This window comes from Protopterus annectens, chromosome 10.part0 (assembly GCF_019279795.1).
Source record: "Protopterus annectens isolate FY-2018-M chromosome 10.part0, PAN1.0, whole genome shotgun sequence".
Lineage (NCBI taxonomy): Eukaryota > Metazoa > Chordata > Ceratodontiformes > Protopteridae > Protopterus > Protopterus annectens.
The window spans coordinates 1,580,395,452-1,580,418,362 of record NC_056744.1 but is presented as its reverse complement, the minus strand read 5'-3'; the positions used below and the strand labels follow the sequence as shown (position 1 = coordinate 1,580,418,362).

Genomic DNA, 22,911 nt, shown 5'->3' with positions numbered 1-22,911 from the left:
GGTATTGTCCGTCTTTATTAGTAGTTGTCCTGGGTGTAGAAGGTCCTTGAAAGCTGTTAGGGCATTCTGCACTGCTAGCATTTCTTTTTGATTGATATGCAGGTGTCTCTGATCTGTAGTCCATTTGCCCTGAATGCACTGCCCTACCATGTGTGCTCCCCAGGCATAGTCTGATGCATCTGTTGTCACAGGATGCCTGGCTGTGGGTAAGGTGAAAGGCTGACCCTTGTTGAGGTGACATGCCTGTGCCCACCATAGAAACTCCTGTTGAAGGCAGGGAATGAGTGGTATCATTGTTTCCAAGCTGTGGCTGTGCTGAGTCCATACACTTTTCAGGTACCATTGTAATTTCCTCATATGCAGTTTTGCAAATAGTATTATCAGAATGCAAGATGCCATGAAGCCCAAAGCCTGCAGAATTTTTCTTGCAGTTAATTGGGTCTTTGTTGCCATTGTCTTGAAATATTGAGTCAGTTGTAGTTGCTTGTCTGGTGTTAGATGAGCCTTCTGGGCCGTTGTGTCCAAGCTGGCACCCAGGAATGTTATTTTTTGTGAGGGCACTAGTTTTGACTTCTTTTTGTTTACTGTGTACCCTAGACAATTTAGTAGATGCTTCACAAAAGCCAGATGATGTAAGAGAATGTCTTTTCTTTCTACTTGGATGAGGCAGTCATCCAGGTATGGATATATTTGAATTCCTCTTTGTCTGCAGTATGCAATTACTGGTGCCAGGCATTTTGCGAAAACTCTGGGCGCAGTAGATAAGCCAAAGGGCAGTGCAGAGAATTGATAATGCGTTGAACCTGCAAGGAAACGGAGGTATCTTCTGCAACTTTGTCTGACAGGGACATGCAGGTATGCCTCCTTGAGGTCCAACGTTACCAGCCATGCTTCCTTGCCCAACATGGGAAGCAGCTGCTGTAGTGTTAGCATCTTGAATTTGGGAACTTGTAAGTAAGTGTTTAGAATTGAAAGGTCCAGAATTGGTCTCCAAGCATTGTCCTTTCTGGGTACTAGAAAGAGCCTTGATTAAAATCCTTGGCCTTGCTCTTGAGTTGGTACCCATTGAATAGCTCTCATGGCCATGAGAGCTGTAATTTGTTTTTGAGCCTCTGCCCTTTGATTTTGTGGCAGGTTTGGCATTCCTCTTTTCATTGGCAAGGTGTGAAAGTGGAATCTGTATCCTCGCAAAATTATGTCTAGGACCCATTTGTCCTTTGTGACCATGTGCCAGTTGTCTGCAAAAAGTGCTAGTTTCCCCACCCCAAGGGGGCTGACAAAAGAGCTTTGTTTGGCCAGCTGAGGTGCAAGTCATTGAGTTTGCCTTCTGGTGGATTGAGACCGGTCTTCTCCTCCCTTCTGGGTTGGAGTGCCCCATTGGCGAGGTTTATACTGGGCTTGTGGTTGTCCTCTGCCCCTTGGGCGCCTGTATTTACCCCTCTGAGGTCTGTCAGTGGCTGGAAAGGACCAATTTTTTGTTGGCCAGTTTCTGCTGAAGCGAGGGGGTTGCACTTGAAGGAAATCTTTGACTGTCTGCATTGATTTCGCCTTATCTTCCATTTTCTTTAAAATTTCTTCTGCTTTAACTCCAAAAAGAACATCCTGCTGTAAAGGAGCATCTAGTAGTTTTGCTTTAACATGATCAGGTAGACTTTGTTCCTTTAACCAGGCATGCCTACATATAACTGATCCAGTGACAGCTGCTCTGCAGGAGGACTCTAAAGAATCAAACCCACATTGTAAGGTATGTTTGCCCACCTGCTCGGTGGCGTGCAACAAGTCATGTACTTCTTTCAATTCAGATTGTGGAGGGAGGGAGGTTATCTTTTGTTTTAACTGAGAGATCAGAAATTGCTGATACTTAAGCATATGAAATTGACAATTTAGTGCTCTCATAGCTAATGTGGCTGAGGTGTAAACCTTTTTCCCCCACCTGTCTAGTGCTCTTGAATCCCTTTCAGAAGGTACTGGGTTTTTAGCCATGGAAGCCTTAGCCCCCTTGGGACCCTGGGAGATAGTCTCTGGGTCAGCTACTGGGCTTTTGTAAAGAAATTTGTGGGAATCAGGTACTCTGTAGTATCTGTCAGGCTTGGCCGGAGCAGGAGGTAGAGAGTCTGGGTTGAAACTGGATTCTAAATAGACATCATCCACAATGTCCAAAACAGGAGGGATGGCTAGAGGTCTGTGTTGGGGGAGTAAAAGAAACTCTCTGAGCCTTTTCTTGGAATCAGAGTAATCCTGACCTTCCCAGTGAAAATGTTCCCTCATAATGTGTAAAGTTTCCCCAAAAGAGTAGTCTTCAGGAGGGGAAGCTGATGGAATAGAGTCCTCAGCATCAGAATCTTCATAAGGAGAGAAGGAATAGTCTTGCTCCTCAGAGGAATCCGAAGAAATAGACAGTTGCTCAGAGGAAGCAGAATCTTCCTCTTGTCTAGGCCTTTTGTCAGGAGGAGGCTGAGAACCCCTGATAAGAGAAATCAAATCTTCAGCCATTTTGAGCATCTGTTTCTTAGGCATAGGGCATTGAACAGGAGACTGAAGTGTAGTCTTTTTTGGTTTAGAAGGAGTCTTCGACTTAGAAAACGTTTTGACTGTAAGAGTCGTCGGTCTGAAAATGCCTTCAGAGACTGATGGCGTTTCAGAAGCACCAACGTCCTTGGAAGGTAAATCGTCGGAAGGGCCTGAAGTAAAAGGCTGCGGCGGCCTAGTACATTCCGTCAAAATATCCGTAGCGGTCTCGGGTTCCAGGACTGCGGTAGTCAGGGGCTGCGTCGGAGCCTCACTGACAACCAGAGAACCGGAGGCCGGATCAACTGAGGCCTCGGAGTCGGGCTTAGGCCTGGGCTGTCGGTCCTTGTCCCTGCACTTTTTGTGCACGCCGGTAGTCGGAAGCTCCGACGGCATGTTATAGTTAAATTTTCTTCCAAAATAGTGCCGTGCGAAATCAAATCGTCTTTTAATAGTACGCTTATTAAACCTAGCACAAAAACGACAAGTGACGTCGTGATCAGGGCCTAGGCAAGGTATGCAATAAGAATGAAAATCCTTATGAGGTATTTGCTTCCCACAAGAAATACAATTGTTAACTTTTTCTGACATCGGTCTGAGGCAAGAAAAGTTTCCCCAATGGGGTACTTAGCTTTATAGAATACTTCGGTCTGAAATTTGAATTTGACAATCTCAGGAGTCGGCCGACCGGCACTTGCGAACTGCTTCTGCTTCGGGGCACCGCGCGGCAAGAAAGACTGAAGAAAATGGCGTCGGTTGCAATATATGTACCCCTGGCGTGTTGACGTCAGGGATGAGGCGACAGCAACCGACGTCGGACCAAGACTTTGGAAATCCGGCCGACTGCAGGACCGCCTGACGACAGGATAACCCAAGTGTGATGACTGCAGCAGGGTAACACGATGAACATCACTGAATTTCATAACACTGAAAAAACACAGGGCACCGATACTTACTATGTTCTAGCACAACTACATACAGAAACAAATAAAAGATAAACCATATTACACTTCTCCAAATATAAGCGGGGGGCAACCCCCCCTGCACCCCCGCTACTTAAATATATCAACTCCGAGATCGCACTTCACTACACTACGATGAGTTATGTTGTAGTATAGCAAATTAGAAGGGAACACGACTAAGGTTACAACAGGCAGTCATGAAGCACGTAATGGTACGTTTGCCATTTTGTTCTGTGGCGTGTGATCTCGGAGTTGATATATTTAAGTAGCAGGGGGTGTGTTATCGCTTTTGTTATAGGCTCCCTAGGCTTGGTGACAGCCCTTTCCAATTTGTTGCCCGAGTTGTGCTAAAAGCACAACTCGGGCAACAAAGTGGAAAGGGCTGTGCTAAAAGCATTTGTACTCTAGAATTATTATCAAAAAAGAGTTGCTTAACAGCAATCTTTCTAAACTCGTGCATAATGTCGAAGTTGACCCTTATTTTCTGTTTAGCATTCTGCAGTTGTTCCTTTTCTTGTTCTGAGAGATTTCTCCCTATTTTGCAAAACTTTTAACATTTGCCGATCGCTCTAAATAATTCTTGTTACTGTTTAACCATATCTCCCTTTCTTTTATTTCCACTCTAGTTTTAAACTCCACTTTAATTTTATCCCACTCCCTAGCGATATTTTCAGAAAAAAATTCTATCTTCTCTAGTAGCTCCTGAATTAATTCCAAAACCCATTCCTTGAATTCTTCTATTTTCAGCCGATAGGTGGGAAAGCACCAGTGTTTCATTTTTATTTCATTACCTTGCGTTTTTATTTTGGTTATTATTGGACCATGATCGGAAATAGTTACTGAGTACATTTCAAGACCATCAATTAAATGCACACGTTCCTGTAAGATATAAAAATCTAGCCTAGCCCAGTTTTTGTACCTCAGTGAGTAATATATAAATTTACTCTGAACTCCTAGCACTGAATTCACATCTTTCGTAGCAAATATTTTCATAAGTTTCTTCAAAAATATACCCTCCTTTGTTATATTTTCCCTTCTATGCCCCCCAGACATATCTTCATTACTGCAAACCAAATTCCGTTAGCCACCTATAAGTAATATACCTTACTGAAAGCTGATTATTTCCCCCAGAATTTTCTTAAGCTCCATTACAGCAGTTTTAGGGGAGCTGTAAATGCATGCCAGTACAATTCTTCTCCCCCCTAGCCAACAGCCCTTAAGTATATGCATCTTCCATAGTTGTCTGTGGACGTCCAAATAATGTAGATCCTCTCACTGCAGTTTTGTGGGTTGGGGAAGAAGGTGGGGAGTTGGACGGATTGGCTGCGAGTTCATTCATTCATTAATCACTTTCAGCATAAAGAAACCTTGTCCTTATATAGGACTAGAAAAGGGGGGGGGGCATAAGGGCTTGTCATTATGACGTGCTTCTAGCTGAAGCCAAGGCAACCAGCAAGACCATTTCCCAGGTGCAATGCTTGAGGGAAGTGGACAGTGCTACTTTAAAGGGGGGGCAAAGTTAGTTTTCCCAGTACAACGGTGAGTTCTCAGGAAGGAGGGGCAGGTTTCCTGGGAGGTCTAATGTGGAGGAAGCCTTTAAGGAACTGCTTCACTTCGAACCTGGAGGTGAAAGCGGGAGATAAGGGCAGACATGCAGATATGGCTGACGTGGGCGCTGACTGATGAATAAGCCAAGCCAGCATTGAGCAACTCAGACAAGTAGGATAAAACCTCTGGAATATACACGGTTAATGGGTTCAGATCCTTAGATTGGCACCATAATGAAAACATTTTCCATTTGGAAACGTATGATTTTGTAGTGTTGGGTTTTCTGGCCTGCTGCAAAACCCTGAGCACGTCTTTGGAGAAAAGGTGCCTGAAACGAATTAGAACCTTATCACCCACAAAGTCAGTTGAAGAGTCGATAGGTGAGGGTGAACAAAGGATCCTTTATTCTGTGTAAGAACGCCCACTCTGTGGGGTAACTTGCGGTGATGGCCCTGGGCTAACTGGAGAAGGGGAAAACAGTGCCATCTTGGCCAAAACGGAGTCACCAGTAAAGGTTTTGGTGAGTCCTGCCTGATTTTTGAGCAGGGCTTTGGTATTATAGGAAAGGGAGTGAATGCGTAGAGAAACATCCCCCTTCCATGAGAATGACAGGGCGTCCACTTTCCATGCCAGAGGACTTGGGACTCGAGCACAAAATACTGCAAGATGTCTGCTCAGAGGGGAAACAGATTTATTTTTGGAATAACCCACTGGTGGACTATGTCCAGGAATACATCCCTGTGAAGTATCCATTTGTGGGATTGAGTCCAGGATCTGTTCAGTGCGTTTGTCACAAGGTTTCTGTCGAAGGGGATGTACACTGTCTGAATGGTCATGTTGTGCTTTTCCAGGAAGTCCCATATTAGGGGGGCCAACTTGCAAAGGAGATAGGATCTTGTCTCCCCTACTTGTTCACATACCAGAGCACCATCATATTGTCAGTGAACAACTTCAGTGGGCGTGGATCAAGGATGGGTCTGATGGGCTAGGAGCAATGCACTCATTTCCCATAAAAGGGAATGCATCAACATAAGAGAGAGGGACCACCTTCCTTGAACAGTGTATTTTCCCATGGCTGAATCCCAGCCCATGTCTGAGGCTTCTGTATAAATTTCTTAGCCAGGATCCAGAGGGTGGAGAGGTAGTACAAGACTTAGGCTTACCTGTTGAGACCACCAAAGAATTTCCTTTTTCAAGCAAGGGAGCAGGGGAATAGGGAATTCTAGAGGATGTGAGTGTTGTGTCCAGACTAATCTGAGAAACCACTGGAGCTTCCTCATGTGTAGTCGTGCCAGAGGTACCAATGGCAATGGTAAAAGCCATAAACCCTAAAACCCTGAGAAATTCCCTGGCTGTGATGTGGTGCAAATGCAGAAGACAAAAAGTAAGAGTGACGGTTCTCTGCTTTTTGTGGCAGTAGAAATACTCTTAGTATGTCTGTCTGAATTCTGCACCAAAGGAAAATGTGGTCCTGGGATGGAGACAGGGTAGATTTTTTGTAGTCTACTGTGAACCCCAGATTTCCCAACAGGGAAATGGTAGTTTGGAGATTGTGTTGCAGGATCTGTGGGCTTGGGGCCTGCAACAGTAGGTAGTCCAGGTATGGGAATACCTGGATTCCTAGTAGCCTGCAATGGGCAATGACTGGAGCCAAAGATTTGGCAAAAACTTATGGAGCTGTAGAGAGACCAAAGGGCAAGGCAGAGAATTTAAAATGCTGGAACCCACAGAAAAAAACAGATATTTCCTATAATTTGGGTGAATAGAGATGTGGAAGTAGGCATCTTTTATGTCCAGGGATGCCATGAAACCCTGACGAAGAAGCAGAGGGAAAAGGGTCTGGAAAGTAAGCATTCTGAAAGAAGGGACCTTTAAGAATGCATTGAAGTGCGACAAAGAATTGGCCTCCAGAGGCCATCGTTTCTGGGAACCAGGAACATCCTTAAGTAGAATCCTTTTCCCTCAGAATTGACAAGGACTTTTTGAATGAAGCCCTGTGACTACAGGTCTGAATGGAGGTTGGGGAAGAGATGGAGCTGATCCCGAAAGGGGGGGGGGGGTTGTGGGACACCAAAATAGGTGGGGATGGAGTGCCAGACCATGAATTAGCTGTTTCTTACGATGGAAAGGACCCAGTTGGTGTCTTGGGTAATGCCTTCCCACACCCCGAGCGCTCTTGAGAGGCAGAGGGAAGGGGAGGGGGAACAGAGGCAGGGTAATCACAGACTCCCTTGCTCTGTCTGGAAAGGGCTGCTTTTGTTGAAGAGGTTTCTGAAGAGGCCTGGTCCTCTGAGATCTTTTTCCTCCCCTTTAAGATTTACTTGTCTGGTGCAGGGAGTGGCTATGGCCAAAGACAGATTTTGAAAGAAAGTTCCTATGGAACCTTGGTGCAGGTGAAACTAGGAAGTGTTTTAACTACTTGAGTTCCTTGAACTTTTCTTGTAGGGACTTGAAAAGTGACACAGCAGCCGAGCCAAAGAGTTAACTAGAGAGGCATCCATGAGTTTGGCTTTGAAAACATCCTGGAGTGGTTAAAGTCTTAGAGCCAGGAAAATCTTTTGAGCACAGACCCTGTGGCAGCTGCCCTAGCACAGGCCTCAGCAGCATCATAGCTACATCTTAAAGAATGTTTGGCCACTTGGGAAATGGCTTCCAACTGAGACAGGGCTAAGGTTTTCCACTCTGACTCTGGGAGGTCTGAGATGGCAACAGTAACCTAAGACAATAATTCTAGAGAATATTTAGTAGTGTGCCTGGTCGTTTATAGCACTGAAAGCTAGGGTTGCTGAGGTGTAGGTCTTTTTCCCTATTTCTCAAGGGTCTACTTTCCTTGTCAGAAGGTAACAGGGAAGTAGAAGAGAGCATCCTGGATGGCTTGTCAGTATTGATCGATATGACTGCTGGGTCTACTGCAGGGCACCTGAAAAGGAAATTCTGGTCCTCTGGGACTTTATAAAAAAAGTCAGGCTTCTTATGAGCTGGGGCCTGAGAGTCTGGAGTCTGAGAGGCATTGTGGAATGCATCCAAAAACGATGTGTTGACAAGGCGGAACCGAATAACAACTTGGCAAATCCATTTGTAGTAATTGGTAGTACCTTTTTGTAGGTCTGAAATTTGAGCAGTATCCCACTTAAAATGCTCCCCCATTTTCAAGATGGTTTCCCCCAAGGAAATTTCTTCCATGGGAGATTCAGCATCTACAGAGTCCTTTTCAGGAGATACATATTCAGAAGGGCAGGGCATCTGGGTAGAGTAAGTCTACGGATTCCTCTTCTTCAGAAGAGGTGTCCTCTAATGACTCAGACTGCCTAACCCTTTTCTGTGAGGATTGAAGGCCTGGGGAAGGGAATACTGGAGGAGTCTAAGGGCCAAGAAGGCCTGGAAAATTTAAAGAAATCCTGCTATTCAGAAGGGGCCTCTGTAGTAGCGGATGAATGTTTTGTCTTTTGCTTTTTCTTAGCTGGAAGACACTATTTTTCAAAGGGTCGGAGGGCCAGTCCTTGGCCTAGTATCGGACGGCTCAGAATCAGGGACTTCCGATGCAGAACTGGAAGCTAACCCCCTAGGATCCTCCACACATTCAAGACTTGGTTTCCTCTTGACATCCAAATTGGACATCTGCTCAACCTCTAGCGACGTGCTTGTGATTGAAGGCAAGGCAACCTTAGAAATGGGTTCGGCCTGCGACTCCAAGCCAGAGTTCCCATGTGCCACCAGGTCGACGAGCACCTCGGGAGGGAATTCACATGGCAGAGGTGCAGCTGAAGGCGTAGGCCTAACTTTTTTTGGCATTATGCTTCAGAGGCTCTGTATCTGATCCTGGGGCACCCTCCATACAATTTAGTTAGTAACTTTAAACATTGATTTTCCAAGTACAAAGCTAAGGAATTAAGCTTGCTTCTAAGGGTCTTTGGGACAAAGGACTGGCAAATACTATGACCTATGGCTTTGATTGGGGCCTAGGCAGAAGAGACACTGGGTATGGCTGCCCTTATGTGGAATTTGTCTTCCACAACTGGCACCTGCCCTTCCTGGATGTCGTAACAAAGAAGAAATTCCTCAACTGGGCACTTATCTGAGAAAATTAAATGAAAATGCTGAAAAGTGCAAGACCAATGTTTGGTAGCTGGCTTTCTGACAGGTGGCAGAAAAGTTCTGGGGATGGTATGTGCGTACGTTCATTTTACGGCCTACAATATGACTGCAGCCTACGCCAGATATACCACGTACTCTACAGTGGTGAAAAAGTCTTTTGTATACTGGCAGACATTGGGGCTCCATCTAGTGGGGGTATCCCTCAAGTGATGAATACTGCAGCAAGTGAATAGGACATCAGGTAGAACAGGAGTAGGTTCTAGAAATTCCAGTTGTAACAAATCCTTATACTTCCTGGGGGACTGAGAAACATCACTTGTTTTCCCACTGAAATAATCGATTCATTCTGAAAACGGTTTCAGAGAAAGACAATCATGCAAAAACTAAGCCACACTGTCCTCAATCAGAATTCTGTGGAGGCAACACAATCTGTGCTTTCAGAATTATTTTGAGGTTCAATCTCTTGAATCCCTTTGGAAAATGAATAATCCCTTTTTTCTTTTTTCCAGAAATAGTCACACAGGAAGGGTCAAACAACCTGCATTAATTTCTGAGCTAAGCCCAGTAAATTAGTCTTGTCCAAGACAAGAGACAGGAGAAGACATACGTTCAAGTTTGTTTCTTTTTGACAGGAATTTCTGAAGAAACAGACACACTTTTGCCCACAATATCCTCCTTAAGGTTGGGCACAGCTTTCTGGCTAAACAGAGTGGCACTATTTGTCCTTTCTCCTAGGACTGGCAAGAGTCTCTTTCCCTTGCCAGACAAGGGCAGTCCAACAGCTGCAGAGGATGTGTCTAACCCTGGGTCCGTGGCGGCTATAGGGACTATACCAGTAGGACTCAAGTGAAATATGAGAGGTCCAAGGAACCAGCTTTGCTAACAGAGGAGTCGCCCACCTTTGGATGAGGCACTTTAGCAGGGTGCTGTGGTGGTAAAGGCCGCTTAATTTTCTTCCTTTTGTAGCTGAAAGAAGGGAGGTCTGAAGTCCTGATAGGTTTTTCCATGATTGCAACAGTAGGTAAAACAGGTAAGTTGTAAAATAAAGCAACTTGTTCCTAGTTAAAAAATGTAAAAAGCACTTACTCCAACTCCCAAAAGTAAAATAAAGACAACTTTTACCACAGGAAAAAATTGTTTAAAGTTAGTTTAAAAAAGAAGTTATGTACTTACCATAACGTTCCATCTGTGTAGTCGACTTTCATTCTTCCACAACTGATAGGTTTGTGTCCAATCCTTCGCATCCGACTCTGCCATTGCTAAAGCTCATGGCAACCAAAAATACTCAAGCTTCTCCCTTACCCATAATGCATCAACCCTAAGTTACCCCAGACCTCGTTTGCCACTTTATGACAAAGACTTGGTTGACCACAGCTCGAGAGTTTGTCAGATAAGTGTTATTACAATTCTCAAATCTAGATATTTTCTAATTTCTCTTAAATTCTTAAAAGTTTTTCTATCCCTTACCCTATCGTACAGTTAGTACTTTTCTAAAATACTAAACCTATCCTCAAACAACTAAACCCTTCAAAGCAAATTTCTAACCAGTTTCCATAATACCAACCACCCTTGAAAGGTCTTTGAAAAACTTATACATGCCCAATTTTCAGAATATATTGAATTGTCTCTCTCTCACCACCAGCCAGGCATATGGGCTGGCAGAAGCAACATGAATGCTATTTATATGCTCAAAGACATACTACAGAAAATGAGCAAAGACCTTCTAAAACCTTCCCTAGTTATCAGCCTCATAAAGGCCTTTAACATAATAAACTCTCTACTTTTAGATGGTATCAGGACCCATGCTTTACTCTGGTTTAATGCCTTCCTGATGAGCAGACATTTCAAGTACACACTGGTTTTACTATATTCCCGCTACTCACCTTCTCAAAGGAGACTTCCCATGGTCAAGTCAGTATAGTTTCTCCTCTGTTATCCTCCTCACTCATTAATAAATAACCCACTGACCTCCCCTACCTTTCCCTATAACTCCATTTACATATCACAAGCTAATATACAGATTAATTCAACCCCAGGAAACATAAAGTCTCTGAGAGAAGGACTTTGAAATGTTCTCAAAGTGGTTCAAAGAACAAACACATTCTCAACACAGACACACACACAACCCCAACTCCCCCCAAAGCCATGGTATTTGGCACACCAAAAACATTAGTCGAAACACCAAACTAGACTATCCATGTGAATCAAGAATCTTCTGAAAAAACTGCCCAGCATTACAGGTTCCTCTGAATATGGCGAGAAACAAATTTCAACTTTTTATACCACATTTAATTTACTAAAACCAAAGTAAACATCTTTTCTTGGCTAAAAATATCGCATACTTTCTCTCTCTTTTCGTAACAGAGGGAATAGCTATAAGAATACGGGTCCCCTTGCCACAGCTACAACATGGACTTCCAAGCAGTGCATCAATACAAAAACACACTACAACTACTCCATGTAATATATGTACAATTATAACCCTAACGCTTCAAAGACAATGCTCTGATCTTTCAAAGGCAGAATGACTCTCAAAGAATGGCACTCCTTTTTGTTAAGCATATTAACCTTTTTCTCCTTTTTTTGTCAGGAGACTCACAGAATAGTATACACCTTAAACCCATGGTCCCTCTCCTCCTCTTATTCACAACCTACACACACACACTCCATAATAATAATAATACATTCCACAGAACACTTGACCCAGTCTCTACCTGCTTCTAAAAGTCCATACTCACCTACCCAAAATTTTACTTGGAGCTAGAAAACTGCCAAGTTACAGAGATCCACAATGTATATACTTCCTCAGCAAAGGAGGGTGAGGAATCTAACAACTAATCAGCCTCACCCACGGATCTTCCTTTCATATGAGCCATCTCTTCATACCTCTAGCCATCCTTCAAAAAATAAGAGTTCATACTAGACCCTTACCATAATCTCCAGTACCTCTTACTTTTCCTCTTCTATCACATACAACTCTTATCCTTCTTCTATTTACTTATCTCACTCTTCTCTTCCTCCTCCTAATCTAAACTCCACGTTAAACCTAGAAAGCATTACTGTACATGTTGTGAAAAAAACATGTAGTACTAACTACACTGTTAAAGACCATATGCAATATGCTCGCTTCACTTTTTAGTAAAGAATTTGTATGACTGTATACATTGCTATTTATTACTTGCTTTCAACTCCTACAGGCATGCAGACTTCAACACCTGATGTACACAACTAAAATGTTACAAATACCACCCTTACCGAGCAGCAGTGGTTGATGAAGCGTGCAAGGTTTCCAGACTTTGTGGCATCGATAATTGTATCATGATCCACACGGAACAGATAACTGCTTCCAATTCCTTCTTTAGCATATCGTTTTTCACGCATATCTGCTACCACCTAAGGAGATGGGGAAGAATTACTCAATATCTTCAAGACGATCTTTAGCTATGGCAGAGATCACTTGTATACAAGTTCTGATGTCAGCTACTGCAGTGTGCAATAAAAGTAACAATGTTAAATAGCAAAAATTACATTTGCATTTTTTTAAATTAATACTATTAAATATTAACGCATTAACCTTACAGCACAACACTGTCAAGTAAATACATGAAAAAAAAACACTACAGAACATTCTTTCCGTTTTTGGCTCGTCAATGAGGACAGTAAAAATCCAGTTTTAAGAACATAAGCAATGACATATGAACAAAAATAAGATGTATGCAAGTACTTGGATGCCTTTTTTCCACTGCAGTGTCAAATGGACTGAAGCCTATTCAGCCAAAACTACAGAATGAACAGCCAAGACCAACAAAACCAATTAAATAGTACCAAATGCAGCCAACAATCCAAGAAAAATGCCAGAAAGCACTAGGACAATAATCCAAAAGAACTTGATTAATATGGTAAGCACTTTCGGTTAGATCTTCCAACCTTAAGTAATCACAGTAAAAGCACTCATTAAATACACCTATAGTGACAATTATCCAATTACTGCCTTAAAGCTAAAAGGACATAAAATAACCATACAAGTCATAAAACTAAAATATAAAACATACAAAACATATATACATATCTCCCTATTCATATAATTTAATACAATAATAATAAGATAACATTTTATCTATAAATCTTTAAGATTTAAAACACTAGATAAAGCTACTACATCATTAATACCAGGTACTAGGGTGGCATTTAAATGAATATGCCACCAATTTTCTAATATTTTCCAAGGGCCACCCCTTTACAGTTTGACAACCCTTTACATATACCAAGTGTATTTAACCCTGAATTGTACCCTACACTAAAAGTCTTTGACAGTGTCTGTGAAATGGATACAAGACATTTATTAAAAAGCCGAGGTGACAATAATATGAATGTGAATCTTTTGCCCAAAGAAAATTAATGCAAGAACTGAAAGAAAGAAGTGACATTAGATTAATGAAACCAGATAAAGGTGGTGGCCTTATTGTTATGTATTGTGTTGATTATTATCAAAAAATGTTAAATTTATTATATGAGGAAAGTTATGTGTAAGTATCTATTAATGAAGTGAACATTTCTTATGGTAGAATTGATTATTGGCTAAATGATTTACTATTTCAGGGGCAGATTAATGAACAAGAACTTTTAGTTATGTACTTACCATAACTTAGGATGTATGGGATCCATCTCGCCTACATTCATAACTGATGGGCTCGGAGCCGATCCATCGGCTCCGACTCGGCCAACTAGTACACTAGAATGAAGTCTCTTATTGGCTGGGCTACCCTCTATCCCAGGATGCACCACACCTGCTTCCCCAGATCTTGTTTGTTCGCTTTCATACTTGCATGCAAACACAGAAAAAATAGTAGTTACTACAACCAACTAAAGTTCTTCAAGAGAAGATCTCCAAATGGAACTACATTTCCTCTAAATCCCAATGGAAGGGGGAAGGAGGGTGGGTACGTATGAATGTAGGCGAGATGGATCCCATACATCCGAAGTTATGGTAAGTACATAACTAAAAGATGTAATGGGATCCTATCTCGCCTAAATTCATAACTGATGGGACAGCGTCCCTAGCACCTAAATCCCGGGTGGCTCATTGGAAAACACTCCTGAGAACTGTGGAACCAAAGGAAGCCCTGCCTCGAGAAACCACATCTAGCTTGTAATGAGAAATGAAAGTGTGCGGAGAAGTCCAGGTAGCCGCAGCACAAATATCATCTATTGATAATTTGGAGTGAAAAGCTACAGAAGTAGCCATTGCCCTGGTAGAATGAGCCCTGACTGGAAAGGGAAGCTCTTTGTTAGCCTGTGAATAAATGAAAGAGATGCAATCTTTAATCCATTTAGCTATGGAGGTTTTAGCTACTGGTTGACCCAATTTGTTTATTGCAAAGGAAACAAACAGTTGATTTGATTTCCGCGTCTGAGCGGTTCGATTCAAATAAAAACGCAGTTGTCTATGGACATCCAACTGATGAAGAATATATTCTGCGTTATTAGAAAACTCGGGAAAAAATACAGGGAGCTCTAGAGTCTGTTGAATGCAGAAAGAAGAAGCTACCTTTGGTAAAAAGGAGGGATTTAATTTCAGGGACACTCTATGTTTGTGAAATATCAAATAAGGAGGATCAGAACAAAGAGCTTGAAGTTCTGAAACCCGCCTGGCTGAAGTTATGGCCACTAAAAAGGCGGTTTTCCAGGACAGAAATTTCAAATCGCAGGTAGCAGCTGGTTCAAAAGGGCGGGCAGTTAAGGCAGCAAGAACCAAATTTAGGTCCCAAGGGGGAACAGGGTGAGATATTGGGGGCCTAAGGAGCCATGCTCCTTTAAGGAAAGACTTGCAAAGTTTGTGAGACATTAATGAAGGTTCAAAAGAAGCATGAAAATTAGAGATAGCCGCTAGTTGAACCTTAATCGTGGAAACTGAAGAGCCCAATTGAAAAAGAGAGGCCAAGAAATTCAAAACCTCCGATATTGGGGAAGTAAGAGGGTCTATACCTCGTTGCTGAGCCCAGAAGGCAAACCTTTTCCATTTGCTGGAATACAGTTTGACAGTGGAAGGTTTGTGAGAGGAAGACAATATGTGGATCACCTCCGGAGAGAGGGAATTGTCTCGGACTAAGGATGGAAGCGGAGTAACCATGCCGCCAACCTCAAGGACCTGAGAGATGGGTGAGACTGTCCTGACTGATGAGTCAAACAGGTCCGGCACCGGGTCCAAAAACCATGGACCTTCTACCGCATACCTCCGAAGGAAGGGAAACCAAACCTGACGAGGCCAGTGCGGAGCAATCAAAATCATTTCGCTCTCCAGGTAAATCGCCTTCTGTATCACCCTCGGCAGGAGGGGAACCGGAGGGAAGGCATAAAGAAGACCGGGGGGCCAAATGTGGGTCAGAGCGTCCCTGGGAATCTGTCCCTGAGAGGGGATCAGAGTGAAGAACTCTCTGCACTGCACAGTGTGGGGGCTGGCAAACAAGTCGCAGCAAGGGAGACCCCATTTGGTGAAGATTTTCGCAGCCACTCTTTGGTTGAGGGACCACTCGTGGGGTAACAGAATGGTCCTGCTTAGTCTGTCCGCAATCACATTGGATTTCCCCGGTATGTGCGTTGCCATTAGAAAACGGTTGGTAGCTACCGCCCAGTGCCAAAGTCTCATGGCTTCTCTGCACAGTGGGTATGACCTGGTTCCACCTTGCTTGTTTATATACCAAACCACCGACATGTTGTCGGATAGGATAGCAATCGGACCCTGCGGGAGAGCGTGATGGAGAGCTTGTAGTACCAAGAGTACCGCTCTCATCTCCAGGATATTGATATGCAAATGCGCTTCCTGGAGTTGCCATGTGCCTTGGACCGACCTGTCCAGGTAATGACCCCCCCCACCCTACCTGAGAGGCGTCCGTGGTCACAGTGGCAACGGGGGATTGAGGAATAAAGGGTCGCCCCTGGTCGAGATTGGATCGGAGGAGCCACCAACGCAGATCCCGATGGCAACTCTCCGTAATCATGACTAAGTGGTTCAAGGGGAGTTCCTGATAGGACCATTGAACCGACAGAAGCCATTGCAGAATTCGCATGTGGAGTCTGGCTAAGGGGACTAGGAGTATAGTTGATGCCATCAAGCCCAACACTTGTAGGATCAGATGGGCCGGAGCTCTTGATAGGGGGAGGCAGGATCTGATTGGTTTTGCAAAACTTGAATTCTTGCTGCCGGTAAGAAGGCGCGCATCCTTTTTGTATCTAACTCTGCGCCTATAAAAGTAATACGCTGAGATGGCTGTAGTACAGATTTTTGCCAGTTGAACGTAATTCCCATAAAACGGCCCAAGGTGACCGTGGCCATGAGCGCCTGAAATAGTAGATGCTTGGAGGTGGCAGTAAGGAGCCAGTTGTCTAGATAAGGAAACACTTGGAATCCTAGACTTCTCAGGTGAGCAGTCACCACTGCCAGACACTTGGTGAACACCCTGGGGGCTGTGGTGAGACCAAAGGGTAGTGCTCGGAACTGGAAATGACTGTCTTCCAGGCGGAAGCGTAAATGTCTCCTGGACTCTTGACCTATCTGAATGAGATAGTAAGCGTCCTGGAGATCTATGGAGCACATCCAGGCATCCTTCTCCAACAGTGGGAGAATGGATTGAAGGGTGACCATTCGGAATTTGGACTTTTTCACAAAACGATTCAATGAACTGAGGTCCAAAATGGGCCTGAAGTCCCCTGTCTTTTTTGGCACCAAAAATAATCTTGAGTAAGTTCCTGATCCGATCTGGTCGGTGGGGACAGGCTGGATGACTCCTTTTTTTAGCAGCTTTGAAACCTCTATTGCTGCCTGATCCCGCTGACTGGGTGGCACGTCCGGGATTTCCCTTAAGGGAAGGGGGGGCTTGATGAAGGGAATGAGATAACCTCCGGTTATAATCCGGAGCACCCACTGATCGCTGGTTATAGCTTCCCAAACTTGTGGGTGTTCCGCAAAACGACCCCCGACTGGCTCCGGAGCTGCACAGTCGGGCAACAACTCAGGGACGTTGAGTGTAGGAAGAACCACGAAAGGAATCGCGGTCTCCAGAGTTACGGGGGCCTCTGCCGCCTCTGGGGCGGCATCTTCCTGAACCCCCCCCCCGCCTCTGGAGGGGGGATCACTGGGTGGAGTAGGGAAAGATCTCTGAGTTTTTCTGAACCACATTTTCCCTCCTCTCTGGGCCTTGGGGTAAGGCCTAGAGGGAGCGGAAAAGCGGGCCCCAACGGCAGTCAAGGTCTTGCCCTCCTGCTCGCACCGAGTCAGTGTGTCCTTCACCTTGGGTCCAAACAAAGATGACCCATCAAAGGGGGCGTCGGCAAAGGAAGACTTGAAGGCCTCCGCAAATGAACACAAGTGTAACCAGGCGTGTCTCCTGAGGGCAACGCCTGTTCCCGCTGCTCTACTCGCCCCTTCGGCCGCATACGAAATGAGCCTCATGGACGAGTTTACAATGGAAAATAAGGTAGTCATCTGGGCGCCAACAGTGTGGGGCTAGCGCCTCAGGTAGATTACCAGTGAGGGACTCACTTAGCTCTTTAAGGAGGTCCCTTTGGAGCCTGGTAAAATTACATAAGTAATTCAGCGACCGTAAAGTAAAGGCCGCTGAAGAAAGGGTACGCTTCCCGTACCTATCCATGCTCCTGGAATCCTTATTAGGAGGGTGGATAGACGTTGAAGCCTCTGCCACGTCCTGCTGTGTGGCAGATGCCACCACCATAGCATCTACGGGAACTCCTTTAGTTAAAAATTCCTTCTTGGGGGGGGGGCTGAAAGAAATTTATTCGGTCTTGCAGGCACCGGTTCCACAGAATCAGGGTGTTCCCAAGCCCTTCGAGAAACCAAATCAAGCAATTCATCAAAGGGCGGAGACACCCAGGAGGCGGAGGGCTGGGCCCCGAAGGCCTTGAGGAAGACTGACTCCTCAGCGGAAGGGGTTTTGGCCTGCCAATCTCCTCTCTATCTCAGAATCTCAAGGATATCTGAGAAAGAGACATCATCCGAAGATGATTTAGGGGACCCTTCCGCGTCATCAAGGTCAGTGTCTGATGTGACAGACTCATCTTGGGAGTCTACGTGCTTCCTCTTGCACAATTTCTTCCGTGGGGGCTCGTCCGAAGCAGTTTCGGATGGACCCCCTGGAAGAAGGGAACCCCCGATGGGGGTATCCTCAGGCCCTGGGGCCCCGCTGTCATGGGACTGCAGTACGGCAGAAGCACCAGTCTCCAGGTCTAGGGACGGTGAGGTGGAAGCCTGCTGAGCCGGCAAGGACATGGCCAGCGCGCTCCTCATGGCCTCAAAGGAGGGACCTCCAGACTCCATGGAGATCACTGGCCGAGAGGCCACGACGGCACTAGGAATTCTGGCAGCCGATGCTCCGAGGGGAAGACTAGGTACCGAGGCACCCAGTCGCAAGATGTTCCCCTCGGGCCCGGCTGAGGAAGTCCCAGTACCAAACCCTGAACCCGAGGACAGGGTAGGAACAATAGCCGGTGCCGATAGACCTCGAGGGGGTCTCGGTTCCGACCGTACGGCTCAGCCTTGCTCCACCATCACCGACTCCAACGGCTCCGAGGAGGTTGGAGGAGGAATCGAGTGTTTCGGAGGGGGGATCGGCTCCGAAGCCAACTGGGCCGGAGCCGAGACCATTTGTGCAAAAACTGGAGACTGGAAAAGCCTCTGAATAACCCTATCCAAATCCGAATCCGACAGTTTTGAGGATTTAGAGGAGGTAGACAAGGGTCGAGACGACTTTCCTCTCGGCTCAGACAATGTAGGGGACCGGCTCCGAAAAGGCTCCAACACTATCGGCGCCGGATCCGGCACAGCATGAATAATGATCGGCACCGAAGGAGCTTTCGGAGCCGAGGGGGAAGAGTCTGAGCTGCACACCTCCACCGGCTCCGAAACCATCAAAGAGGCATCGAGGCAGACCCTTCGACCCTCGGCCCCGAAGTCAGTGGAGCCGAGGAAGAAGAGGTCGACTTATGCTTCTTAGCAGTCGGTTCCGACGGACTTGTCGGAGCCGACGACCTTTTCTTTTTTGAGGCAGTAGGAGAAGAATCCAAAGCTTCCTGAAAAGAGGGCTTAAGACCCTTCAAGATCAATTTATTTTTTCGCTCTTGAAGAACCCTAGAAGAAAAAGCATGACAAACACTACATGTCTCCTGTAAATGTTTAGGTCCTAAACAATACACACATATAGAGTGACTGTCTGTAATAGACATTTTATAATTGCACCTAGTGCACTTTTTGAACCCTGATTTTTGCTCTTTGGACATGTCTATTAATATATAAAGCAGTGTCAAAAATACCAAATATTTAGCGCCAAGAACAGAAGTGACTAATACACCAAACTGTAGAGCGCGAGAATAAAATGGCACGAGCTCTCCTGAGAGATATTTACCTCACAAGTGAAAACACAGCAGTAAAGAACACGACAACAACGGGCAAAAGCCCTCTAACTTAAACGGGCTTTGCCCGGAGAAAAAAAAGGGAAACAATAACACAGACTTCAATAAGAAGGGCAAAGGCCCTCTAACTTAAACGGGCCTTGCCCGACCAGCGATATCCAAGTATCAGAAAAAGTCAATCACTCACATAACAATAGTACACAAAATACACAAAAATAGCCGTTAAAACAGCTGTTGTATTAAATTCTGAAGAAACCCCAAGGTCAAAGACCAGTAAAAGGTAATAAAAGAACACTTAGCTCCAGCCAAGTCGAGACCACGTCCAGCTTGTAAAGCGGCAAACGAGATCTGGGGAAGCAGGTGTGGTGCATCCTGGGATAGAGGGTAGACAGCCAATAAGAGACTTTGTTCTAGTGTACTAGTTGGCTGAGTCGGAGCCGATGGATGGGCTCCGAGCCCATCAGTTATGAATGTAGGCGAGATAGGATCCCATTACATCATGAGTTTATGTATATTAATACACCCAAAGTTGCTACTATATTTGGTGTCCTCAAAATACACAAGGACCTTGAAAATCCACCTTTACACCCGATTGTGGATGGGGGACAATCAAAACCATATTATATAGCAAAATATATTGAGTCAATTAAAAAATTATATAGCAACATAGGATTATTTAAGTTGGGACTCATGGGATTTCTTGACTAAGTGCAATCAATTAAATACTTGTTCACTGAATGAAATGATATTAGTTACAGCGGATGTGAAGGATTTATATACGTGTATCCCACATGAATTAAGCCTAGAATGGTTTAGGGAATTTTTTTACAAGTGTATTGCAGGTAGGCCAGGATAAAAATTGGTATTGGATAAAAATTATATTTTTTATGAGGGCCACTATTTTAAGCAAGTTAGAGGGGTAGCTATGGGCTCCCCAGTGGGCCCATTATATACCAATGCAATTATGGCATACTGGGAAGTGGAATGCTTGTTTAAATCAGAGTATATGGAATTTATAAAACTTTATACCTGCTTTTTGGATGATTTGTTTCTAGCATGGTTTTGGTCCACAACAACTGTTATATGAATGTTTTGACTTTTTGAATGACTCAACTGAATTCTTATCCTTCTCTTATGCTGTAAAGGAAAACAGTATTACATATTTGGATGTTTGCCTAACCAAGGATGTATTGGGGGCTATGTAAAAATCTTCCATTCATAGGAAGAAAACGTATTCAAATAAGTTCCTTCATTTTTCCAGTAATCACCCTATTTATATTAAAAAGGCGGTCATTTATGGACAGATGGTAAGGGCTGCCAGGATGATTACTTTGGATAATGAATTTTTGGATGAAATTAAGTTTATAGGAGCTATATTTTGAATAGGGATTATCCAAAAACGTTAGTGGACGCCATTTCAGGGGAAGTTATAAGGAAGAGATTATCAGGTATCTACAGTCCATTATTAAAACAAAGTAATCACTGTGATGGGATAAATAGTAATTTAGAAGGTGATGGAACATCAGTATTAATTAATCCGAATGGTATAAATAAAATTGATAATACTGGTACAAATGGGCCAAAGGAAAAGAAGGATATATATTCGTGTAATAGTTTTATTACAACTTTTAAGAAGACAGCACCAATATAGGCAATATTATGAATAAAAATTGGGAAATTCTCTCTCTGGACAAGGACATAAGCCATGTGGTGGGCATCCATCCGAATATTGTATACAAAAGGGACAAAAATTTAAAGGATTGGTGTAATTCCTTCACTAAAGGAGAAAAATGGCAATCTGGGAATATGAAAAAATGTGGTATGTGCAATCAGTGTAGATATATTTTGGAATGTGATAATGTTGTACTAGCTAGTAAAAATGTCTCTATTAAAGGCCGCTTTACCTGTAATACAAGAGGGGTAGTTTATGCTGCTAACTGCATGGATTGCACAGCTTATTATATTGATAAAACGGAACGAAAATTAAGGCAGCGTATTTACGAATATTACTATGACATTGGAAAGGTTAAGTGTACCATTGCCATGTCTAGACATATACAGGAAAATGATGGCCATAAATTTGGATTTGTAATTTTAGAACAGGTACAAAATGGTCCAAGGGGTGGCCCTTGGAAAATATTATTAGAAAATAGAGAATATTGGTGGCAGATTTATTTAAATGCCACCCTAGTACCTGGTATTAATGATGTAGTAGCTTTATCTAGTGTTTTAAATCTTAAATTCCTAATTGCCCAAAAGCACTGTCTAGTTAAATGACTTACTCAAAGTCATGTAGTACGAACATAAAGGTGGAAAGATTCAAACTCTGTACCCTTTGCACAGGAAGCAGCTCATTAACAAGTTAGAACCTTAATCATTTGTGCTAATTAGCAGACAAAGTCAGGGGTTGCAAGTGGTACAGGAGTGGGGGGTTTTGCTCTTTTATCTCCACATTAAAAATGGTTACACTTCTAGGAAAAAGTGATATCCACCAGAGAAAAGAACTTAGCAAGTTACACCATTCAATGCTACCTGACTAACAGGTTTGAAGGGAACACTACGCCTGTGAGTCATGAAGCCTGGGTATCATGAAAGGAAGGGGTGGGGATGCAGTATTCTTTTAATGAAATACTTAACCAGCCCATGATAAGCCACAGTACTAGCCTACAGAAGGTCATCATAGGCATAAATAACTGACACCTGCACAAAGACAGTGGAATAACTGAGGTCTAGAAAAGAACAACTGCCTGAGATACATCAGGAACCTGCAAGCCAACCAGTACTGGGTACCCTTCCATCTGTTTTGACACTGTCACTTTTTTTTTGTACTACAAAAGAAGCATACAATTGATCAGAATTCCTGAAGGTTTTTGTCCTGTCAATGTAGCACCAGAGCTGCCTGTGGACATCTGCATGTGTAAAATTCACTTTAAGGATAAATGAAGGATTTAATCTCAAAATTACTCTATCCTTACAAAGAGATTAGATAAGGGTGAATTACCACAAGAGCTTGTAACTCAAGAGTAATGAGTAACACTGTTTTCCAAGACAAGAACTTCCAATCCGCTACATAAGCGGGTTCAAAAGAAATAGTATACGTTTCTCCAATACAAAAATAAAACCCCAAGAAGGAGATGCCTGCTTTGTAGGTTGGTGGACATGTGAAACCTGTTTCAATAACTGTTGCACTTCAGGCAGGGCAGAATGGGGAGATCCACGGGCAGACAAGCAGAGATGGCCAAAAAATTAATCTTGAAAGAAGAAAAGGCAATCACAAAATACTGTAAAACCACAGATGTTTGGGCCAATAAATGGTCCTGGTTTTTACTTTGGCACCAACTAGAAAATCTCTTTCACTTAGCCAAATATAATTTTC

At 43.8% G+C, this 22,911-nt stretch overlaps 1 protein-coding gene across 1 annotated transcript in view; it reads right to left on the bottom strand.

Annotated features, from left to right (window-relative positions):
* SETD1A (SET domain containing 1A, histone lysine methyltransferase) overlaps positions 1-22,911 on the bottom strand; it is a 1,410,167-nt gene that overhangs the window by 52,870 nt on the left and 1,334,386 nt on the right. Inside the window, exon 14 of the mRNA XM_044086230.1 lies at positions 12,369-12,506. Coding sequence (XP_043942165.1) covers positions 12,369-12,506 — 138 coding nt within the window. The remainder of the gene's footprint in view (positions 1-12,368; positions 12,507-22,911) is intronic.